At 43.0% G+C, this 10442-nt stretch overlaps 1 protein-coding gene across 1 annotated transcript; it reads right to left on the bottom strand.

Annotated features, from left to right (window-relative positions):
- Nucleotides 1-6421: 6421 nt before the first annotated feature.
- COQ7 (coenzyme Q7, hydroxylase) lies at nucleotides 6422-10199 on the bottom strand. The gene is made up of 6 exons (XM_074841119.1): nucleotides 10069-10199; nucleotides 9676-9875; nucleotides 9174-9288; nucleotides 8923-9062; nucleotides 8221-8289; nucleotides 6422-7007 (listed from the first exon to the last, which is right to left on the bottom strand). Exons 1-6 carry the CDS (start codon nucleotides 10139-10141, stop codon nucleotides 6930-6932), a joined length of 675 nt encoding a protein of 224 aa, XP_074697220.1. The 5' UTR covers nucleotides 10142-10199; the 3' UTR covers nucleotides 6422-6929.
- Between the last annotated feature and the right edge of the window lie 243 nt (nucleotides 10200-10442).

The raw sequence follows: 10442 nt of genomic DNA, 5'->3' as shown, positions 1-10442 counted from the left end.
TCTATCAGCAAGATGAGAGACAGCTTTAAATTAGATATAGGCTACTGTTTAAAGAGGAAATTTACTTTAATCCAGAGATAGCAACAAAAGATCAACATGATTGAGTCATCTGCCTTGGCATTGTATGTCTGTCTGCTCCTATAAGCAAATGCTTTTCACTTCACTAAATGTTTTATCCATTTGCATACACAGTTAGCAGCCTCTGACTATACAGCTGCCCTCAAACAACAAACTTGGGAGAAATTCATGACAGCTTGCTAAAATGCAGCTGGCTCAGCTTGCCTTCAAAATGCACCACAAAAAAAAAAAAAAAAAAAATCAAATCCCCCTCACCTACTGCTGCCTCTGCTCTGACCCAAACAGTCCCTGGCAGGTGGCTGGCCAGTGGCCGCAAAGACAACAGAAAAGTACTTTTACTGCCAGAAGTAATATTTTTATTCTGCAGTCCAGAAAAGATATTTTAAATAGGAAAAACACCCACTGTTGTGTATGACTTGCTTTCATTAATACCTTTGTCTACGCATGTCCATCTGCACCATCAAATCAATAAATCCATCTGTCCTAGGCACAGGTAACACTAAAAAACAAATCACTGACATGCAAGCACTTGGGTAGAAAATACCTGCAGGGAAAGACTATAGCTTCAGGCATTCATTCAAAGCCTGGAGTCTGAAACAAATAATGAGACTGTCAAGGTGGTCACTAGATGCATCTCTTACTTTCCTGTGTGCCCAGTCAGGAACCAGGCGTTGCAAGGAGAGCTGCAGCTCAGCACCCTCCTTCCTGGGGACACAGTCCCTCCAGCAGGAACCTTTTGCTGTGACTGCATGTGGAAACACGGCAGGAACAATGCAGCCGTACAGAGGAGAGATGTGCACCCCAGTCCATGCCCTGTTTCCCACTGCCTTGCTCACTGCCTCCCAGGCTGGTCTTGCACAGGGCTCAGTGGAGGATATGGACACTGGGAAAGTAAGAGCTGAGTGATTTCATAGTTGCCTAAAACTACCCAAAGAGTATTTACTAAGATGGTGGAGCCAAACTCTTCACCATGGTGCCACATGACATAACAAGCAGCAGCAGCCACAGTCTTGAAAGGTTCGGGATGGATATCTGGAAAAAAATTTTAAAAAGGATCACTGGTAGGGCAACGCAGCACTGGAATGGGCTGCCCATAGGGACTGTGGCATTTCGTCCTTGGAGGTTTTCATCACCTGGCTAGACAGAATCATGGCTGACCTACTTTAGTGCCGGCCACAGTCCTGCCTCCAGCAGGAGGCTGGACAAGATGACATCCAGAGCTCCTTCCAAGAAACACTCTGTGATTCCTGGGCTTCCGTCAGATCATCATTTACTTCCAGTTAAGAACAAGCACAAGTAAAGGCAATGCCATGGCCTTGATTTGTGAAACAAAGATATTTAGCACCAAAAAAATTATCTTTTTTAATACACCTATGCTGATATTAATCTGCATCTTAACACAATGAAATAATGTTGCTGCCATAAGCTGTATTACTGGACACAGAAGTACCATCCCCTTTAGGTTTGGGTTCTGCTCTGTAAAACTGTAGTATAAGGTGGTACTTCTCAAAAACACCTGAAGGGAACAGGAGGCTGCATTTATTGAAATCACCTAACAACAAGAAATGGAATTTTCCTTCTAACACAGTCAAAGTGTTTTAGAGATGTTACCCACTGAACCTGTTCCAATTAACTGTTAATTCACTTACCCTACACTAGATCAGCCTCCCAACTCTAAACAGGAGTGTCAGCAAGCTTTCTTCAACATAAATTCTGCCACTCTGGGAGTACAACTGCAAAGCTGCTGCCATTCTAAATCTGTTCTGATTTTTCATCTCAGCCACTCTGGGGAAACTTAATTAACAAATAGAAAAATGGTACCTTTACACAATCTACTCCCTTATCACACACATTCCTCCTTTAAACTGGCCAATTTTTTGACTTATTCCTTTAAGCTCCTCAAGCTGAAAAATCTGTGCAGAACTCAATGCACAGTGATATCCCACAACTTTGAAGCTAGAGACAAAAAATGACTGGCACACCATTTGAAATTTTATCTTCCCTAAAGTCAAGAAACGAGGCAGACACAATAGACTGTATAGATTAAATAACCCCTGAAACACTAAGAAAAAAATAGAGATGTACAACCCACATCATCCCCAGCATGGGAATTGTATGGCATATCCTCAGTCAGGCTCTAGCAAGCCTATCTCTATTATGCTTGAGTGAGCCACACAGATTTACTCCAGACAAAGGTCAAGCCCATTAGATCTGATATTTCTTCTATCTGTAATATTTATTATCTCAGACAATGATTTAGCTCTCTGCCAAACAATCTTATGAGTCCCATTTTACATAACTCACGACATAAGTCCATTCAGCTTATGTCAGCATCACTACATTAATCACAGCCACAGGGATTTGATTTTTGCCTAGGCTGGCTGCAGCAGCAAGAGGCTGAAACACGTACCAGCACAGCCAGACCTATGCTGCCATGGCATCATGTGCATCTTGCCACCCTGGTATCTTTCTAGAGATGTTACTGATGAGCCACAGATCTTCAGAGCTCCTTTGAATTTTCATTAACCATCTTTCTTGCTTTGTGAGACAGAGATGCCGCTGCCTGTTTGCTTTCCCTTGCTGGGTTTTCCTCCTCCCGAGCCAGCGTGGTGCCTACAGACGGTGCGGAGATCCTGCTTCAGAGCTGTCAGAGCATCAGAAAGAGCACGATTGCTCAGCACAAGGACCACACCATCTGGCCGTGTCACTTGCCTCCAAGCACCGTTATTACCTTAATCTCTGACTCAGAGCAGTTTTAGAGAATAGGGCCCACATTGTCCCCAGTGCTCAGTGCAGGAGAAAACAGTAAGAGGTGAGATGCTGATCAAGGAGCAGGTAACAGCCCTATAGCCCTACGCACACACAGACGGACACCCCTGCTTCTCCTCACTGAAAAATAAAACTCTCCTGGAGGAAAAAATCAGGATCAAGCCCTTAGTTATCACAGGAGCTAGAAGCAGCTCTCATTACTTTGAGGGGAAGGATTTCATCCCACTGCATATTACAAGACCCAAATTACCTGCTTAATTTATGGTTCAGAAGGGAGCCCCAAAGACACAGTGAAGACCCTGTCATCTTCCCCACTCACCACTGTTTTGAAAATGCAGCATTTCACAGCCTCCCTGTCTGATCCAAGTTCCTTTTCCTCTGTCAACATGACCGGAGTTCATCAAGAATCACTACGATAACAGACTTGTATAAGCTCTATACTTTGGCCTCCGCCTGCCATTAACCCCTGCCAGGATGGCTGACATTAGTCAGCTTTAGTTCTGCCTCAAAAATAGCATAAAAAAGAAACTACATCCTTGCAGCAGCTGTACAATATAAGTTCTGTACAGCACTTGAGCATCTCTAGTCCTTTTGTAACCTTCTACCACCTTTTGTACTCTTTCAAAATCTGAAACAGGTTTTTAAACAAAAAAGAGCCCCTTTTGCATGAGGAAAATGAAAAGCAACTCCATTTTCTATGTAAAACAACAAAGATGACTAACTGCCAGCTTGCAGGGAAATGTGTGGACATTGAAAGTGGCATGAGAACAGCTCACCCACACTTTCATGGACAGGCACAAAAAAGCTGCTCCAGTAAAAAGAAGGAACAAATCCTGATCGGGAGCATAAAGCAGAGTTGTTCTCTGGAATCATATTTTATGCTCGCAGCTAGAGACAGTATTACTGCCTGACGGCCTACCTCGAACGCGCAGGATGTTTTCAGCTGCTGAGGACAAAGAACTTGCTGTGATACTGAAGATATGGCCAAACACACTGACCTTACACAGTGATTTCCTGGTATTTGATGTTCCTAGCCTTTGGTCAAATTAAATGCATTAAAAATTAGATTTGTCTTTAAATGTTGCCTCAAGTGAGTAGTGTGCGATGGTCTCGGAGGCCACCCACATCTTGGACGGAAAATCACATGAACGCTTCTGTGTCAGCAGCGAACCCAACTGCTGAACACCGCCACAAACATCTTGAGAATCTCTGTACCCAACTGCCCTGCGGAGCACCAGCCTTCAGCCGAGCACCATCTCTCTAGGAACGCCCCGTGGATGCCTTGTCCAGTGTTCAATCCTCATGCAGTGGCTCAGAGACCAGGAAACTGTCTGGCCTGGTTTCCAGTTTATACCACAAGGCCATTGTACGCATGGGTGTGCAACTTCCAGCTTTGAGTTAAAGCATGCTGTGCCCCTCCCTCCCAGCTCTAATAATGGACTTATAAAAGATGCTGCCTCTGTTATTAAAGACTTTACAATGGACTATTCATCAACAATCTTTTTTATTCTTTTTACTCAATTATTAAAGTCCATGACTTATACAACTGCACAGCATGTTCTTTCAACACCACTTGTTACCCTTTTAGCCACTTCAATTAACCACTCTTTTGTGCCAATTACTCCTTTCTTCAAATTAGCTAGGATTTTTCCACATGCCAGCATATGAAATGCTTTAGGGAAATTCAGGCAAGCAATCTGCTAGACAACTTTTATTCAGGGAATTGGTCAACTTAGGGAAGATACCATGTTAGTGTAATACGGCGTACCTTTAGTAAACTCGCATTTACATGCACACTGCTCACAACTGTCTGGGGCTGAGGCATATAAAAGGAGAGTCTCTTAGAGCTATCTTCCTACTGCACCGTCCCAGAGAAATCTGTGATTTAGCTCTGAGGTCCTCTAGTCAAGTTATTCCAGTGGGTGTGCAAACCAGTTACAGATAGAGAACCAAACACTACTTTGGTTGGACAACGTAAATAACATCAGTAGCTTGAGTATAACCAGGCCAGACTTGCAATGGTGTGATATAAATTATTCTTATGTACAAAGTGGCAGTCATAATAAATCGTACAGGAGTTTCTGTATTAGGATTTAGCTTTTAGTCTAATCTCCTTCACAAAATAAGGGAAAATAATCCTCTTTAAGACTTTCACATCAAGTTACACACCAGTCAGTACCTACAAACACTAACCGAGCTACTCAAAAAGGCGCTTGGATGTACCTGGATTAAAAGCGGTCCGAAGCCTTACCAGGCTCAGATTTGAGATGCTCCTACAGGTCTCACTCAGATTCCTGGCAGCAACTCCACACTTCTTATCCTCCTCTGGTCTCAAAGCAGCTACCAAGTCAGCACATAGCATTTGGCCAGCACAACAGAACCAGAACCAGCACACAGCAAAACTTCAAAATACTTAACTGGCCTCAATATAACTGTGTCATTTTCCCATATAAGGTAAAAATCAAGATGGCAATATTGGCCTCATTCCTCATGACAGTAGTGGGCCACACTTGCTACTGTTTTATTTCTTGTTTTCCAATTCTTTCCTTTTCAATTAGGTTTATACCCATTACATCCCACATCCATAACTGATCTGTTCAATTAGTTATACCCCATTGCTCTGGCTAAGAAATAATGACTTCTAATACATCATAGATTTCTCTTAATACATTTCTTTTAACCAGAAAGCAAGATGCAAGAAATTCTGCTCTCTGATCTGTCGAGCTTAGCTATTCCTATTAAGAAAAAAACAACCAAGCAAAACAAAAACCACAAACCTGTAGAAACTGGAAAACCTGTAAAATCGGGAAGCAAAAGTTAGTTTATAGAAGCTAAACAAGTTTTAGAAACATGGATATAAGGGGAAAAGCATGGGTATGTGCTCTCTATGTGACCCGCAATATTATTCATGGGGTTTCCCTGCCTTGCTGCATCTAATCAAAAGATTATGCTTCTCAGCTATAAAAATACAAGTCTTTCACAGGGACTTTAAATGTATCAAGATATCAGCATGTTCTGTATCATCTTCATACATTCGGAAAGTTACCCCATTTCCATAATGATGCAACAAGAAAAAACTTTCCAATCGTTCTGTAAGACATAAAGAGCAAAAGATGCAATCTTGCACAAAGTCCCTTTCACCCCTACCACTTTAAGACACACTACTTCCATTGCTGTATGGTCTTTGATCAGTGTTTAACAGAACAGACATGCACAATTTTGTCTTTTTTATTTTTATTGCTCCATGCCAGGATGTGAGCAGAATGTGTGAGGAAACTATTTAAACATGGAGAAAGCAAGAGCATCTCTGTACCAGAGCCACTGAAGACTAGAAGCAAAGCAAGATAAACTTGAAAGCTCTAACAGAATATTAAGTGCAATTCCACAGGTGCTCCAAGTTGCTCTCTCCACCTGCTTCATATCAGGGATCAATTCCTTACACAGTCAGGACAAAAAAAACCCAAAAAAACCCACAAAACAAATCACACAGCAACAAAAAACCCAAAGGAAAAAAATTCTAGTTAAAGAATTCAGAATTGGGCCTGAAGAAAAACCAAAAACACACAAACAAATCTTCAAATGAAAGTCTGAATCCAATCTTTATTAAAGACAGACTAAAAAAAAAAACCAACTTACTAGTACTTCATTTACTTACCCTGAAAATAGAACTCAAAAATATCCTGTCAGTATTAAACATTTTAAAATGAACTGATGAGCTCCAGCTTATTTCAAGTACATAGATTTGAAAGCAACAGAAAATGTATTTATCATTTTTATATGTGTGTATACATACACACACAATTGGATATATGTCATGTATATACATACATATTTTGCTGCCACCTTGTGAACAGTCTCTGAATAAGGTTTAGTTCGTAGAGAGCCGTCTTTATCCACATTTAGCTCAATTGACTTACATAGAGGTACCTTTTGAACAGGTACTCATTGTGACAAAGGTTGGTTGAATCAGATGCTTAGTGAAGAAAATTTTAAAAGTCTGAATAAAATAAGTATTAGTCTTCTGCAATTTCCATACACTTTTGCATCATAGCTTATTGCCACAAACATTATGGAGAATATCACTAAATTCTTTCTGATAAAAATATTGCAGCTTTGCATCCAAGTTGTATAGCTGTCTTCAAAACTGAATATGCTGGTGCCTGCAAAACAAAGAATAAAAGACTCAATACATCTAATGAAGCATTTTCTTTGAACCAGATTGGTTTTCTAGATAACGCTTACTACTCCTTACCACAAAAAACAAAACAAAGCAAAAAGCACCACCAAAACCCACCGGTATTTATAGTCTAATCTACCCGAGAGGAAACTAAATTAAAACCAATCAACTTTGCATAATGTTTCCATTTCTCCACAAGTGTAAGTCGAGGGGAGAAAAAAAGGAGAGAAGTCACACATCCTAACATGGTTGCGTTTGTCTACCAAGACAATGCTTCAAGTTCCAGCTGCATGGATAGCACTTATTAGCCTTATCTTCAAAAATATGTAATCCAGACTTAAAATAAAATTTAAAACTGTGCAGAGGACACCTCTCAGGAAAACACAATCTCTTTAATACTTGACATGAGTTCCAACAGATTCAATTCTGTTCTAGAAAAATGAAAGCTATAATATGCAGTGGTTTCTTATATATATCTTCAGGAAAGAATATCAAGCGCCTTATTTTCTGTTTCTCAAATAAAGAACTACATCACAGTCACTGGGTAAGTGTCCTGGTTTCAGCTCGGATAGAGCTAATTTTTCTTAGTAGCTAGAATAGTGCTGAGTTTTGGATTCAGTATGGGATTTGGTATGAGAAGAATGTTGATAATCCACTGCTGTTTTCAGTTGTTGCTAAGAATTCAAGGACATTCCAACTTCCCATGTCCTGCCAGTGAGCAGGTGTACAAGAAGCTGGGAGGGAGCACGGCCAGAGCACCAGATCCACACTAGCCGATGAAATATTCCGTATCACATACCGTCATGCTCAGTACATAGAGGAGGGTCGGCCGGGCAGGAGGGGTTTCCCCTCTCGCTTCCAGGATTGTGGTTTCAGGATCTTGGCTTCTCCAGGATCAGGCTGAGTATCAGCTGGCAGGTGGTGAGCAATCGAATTGTGCATTGCTCATTTGTACTTTCTATTATTGTTATCATTGTTTTATTTTATTCCAATTATTAAGCTGGTTTTATCTCAACCTGTGAGTCTCCCTACCTTTACCCCTCCAACTTCTCCCCCATCCCCTGGGGAGGGGAGGGTGACTGAGCAGCTGTGTGGTGTCTGGCTGCTGCCTGGGTTTAAACCACAACAACAAGGAAGGTCAGAATATCACACCTACATCCTCGCTAAGGGTGCCCGTGAGTTAACACCGTACTTACTGCTTCTGCATCGTGCTCAAGCCCAATGTCATGGTGCTCCCGTTCATCATCCCGAAATTGTTTTATTATCTTTAAAAATAGCAGTTAATTAGTAAGTCTACTTGGCAGAGAAATCAAGGCAGCTAGTATACAAAACTATATGCTGTTGACCACTGCATGCACCAGGACAGGCATCTGAGGTCCAGATCTCTAAAAAGCTTCTCAAAGACCTGACTCTTCAATTCAGCAAGAAGGGAATTGTTTACAGCATTCCCCAAACCTAAATTTCTTTTAATATATGCTTAGCTGCTGTTTTAATATATCACTATGTTTTTCACTGTTTCAAGAAAATCTATAGTCATAGTAACTCATAATGCTAATTAGTTTCACACATATAAAGTATTCTGACAATTTAAATAATGAAATTAAGGTCCCTGATTTGACAGATAATCAGTAAGGGTGTTTCCCTGTAAACCAACAGGGCTTTTGTCCATTCTAGCACACTCTAAAGAACGCTATTTTTCTCTTCTAATTTTTCATCTGGGACTTGAAGTTTCTGCTAACTGCAGTTAACTTTAAGCTTCTGTTGACTTCAGCATGTTAAGTGATAGAACAAAGAGAGATCTACTGTAAATTCTAAGAGTGTATTATTTTGAAAGACTAAAGTCACATTAGATAATTCAATGAATTTGTTAAACAACTTTTTAAGTTATTGTTAAATACCTGCAATAGTTCTTTGTACTTTTCTGGGTCTTCTTCCATAAGAGTTCGGATCTGGCTATTGTAGTGATCCGATATACTCTCTTCCACTGCCACTGTGCAAGCCATTGCACCTTTCTTTCCAAGTAAAGCACTTCCAGCCCCTGCGATTGTGGTACCAAACATATGCAAACAATGTAATCTGAAGCAATACAAATAATTTATACATTTGAAGACTTCATAAAACAACCGTAATAGTAATAATACAAACTCACCTAAAACAAAACCTGCTACATTCCAAAAAGGCAATAAAACAGTAGGTCGAACTCTGTAGGCAACCATTAGTTCATTGAACTTTTTCAGGTGGTCTTTTTCTTGATTCCACATTTGCTGCAAAAGAGCCAGATCACAGTAACTATAAAAACAGAAAAATTAAACAATTTCAATAAAACTAATAAACCAAAACAGCTCAGGCCCTTCACACTTTAACTGCAGAGCTAACACTATTCACATTGCAAAAAAGAAATGGTGAAGGGCAGATAAGGACAGTTACATAAACAACATAAAAACATTTGCAAAATAAGCTTTTGTGACAATACTAGTTATAGCATTGGTAACTCCCTTATCAAGTAGACCCACCACTCTTTATAAACCCGTATGTTTAAACGTGTTTAGAAAAAGATGTGCGGCTATCATCTTTCAACTTCATTTGACCATTGTTAATTAATCAAATGCAAATTAAACAGAAACACAGCGATCGCTTTTAGGTCCGCTAACCTGGATAATCGGTCCCGCACTTGATCTACCCAAGACGGCCATTTGCCCCGCATAAATGCGGTTTGCCCCGTATTCCCCCGCATGGTCCACCCGGATGATGCGGTCTATGACGGGCTTGTTGATGCCCTCAAGCGTCGCCCGCGTGCTGCAAGGCCTGAGGGAAACCCCTCCGGCGGGCAAAGGCCACCTCCCCCGGAGACCTGCCGGAGAGACAAAGGTGACGCGAGCTCTGCCGCCGCCCAGCCCCCCCTCCGGGCGCTGCCACCCGCGGGGGCGGGCGGCCTGAGGCGGCACCAGGCGGCGTGAGGCGGGCCCGGGCGGCGGTGTGAGGCCCGCGGCTCAGGGCGGCGCCCCGACAGGTGGGCAGGCGCGGGAACCGCCCCGAGCCCCTACCCGCCCCGCAGCGGAGGGGCCGGCGCTGCCCCAGCGAGCGCCGCACAGCCGGAGCTACGGCAGCGACCGCCATCCCGCTGACCCCGCCGCCACCTCCGGCGCGTCGCCCCGCCGGAACGTCATCACCGCGCGCCGCCCCCGCGCCGGCCTCCCGCCACCGCCCCGCCCCGTCGCGATTCCGATTGGCTCCGCAGCGCCGCCGCACTGGACAGCGGCGCTGTCAGTCAGGGCCGGCGTCCCCTGGCGGCCATGGGAACGGGGACGGAGCGCCCTCCCCAGGCCTGCGGGGGCAGGCGCGCGCGCCGCCGGCTGAGGGCACGTTGGGCCCGCTGGCGGGTGAGCTGGGGGGCGCGAGGGCCCGCGCCCGGGGAGGC

Source organism: Strix aluco, chromosome 15 (assembly GCF_031877795.1).
Source record: "Strix aluco isolate bStrAlu1 chromosome 15, bStrAlu1.hap1, whole genome shotgun sequence".
Classification (NCBI taxonomy): domain Eukaryota; kingdom Metazoa; phylum Chordata; class Aves; order Strigiformes; family Strigidae; genus Strix; species Strix aluco.
The sequence above is the reverse complement of the archived record's forward strand: the minus strand, read 5'-3'. Positions and strand labels throughout refer to the sequence as shown.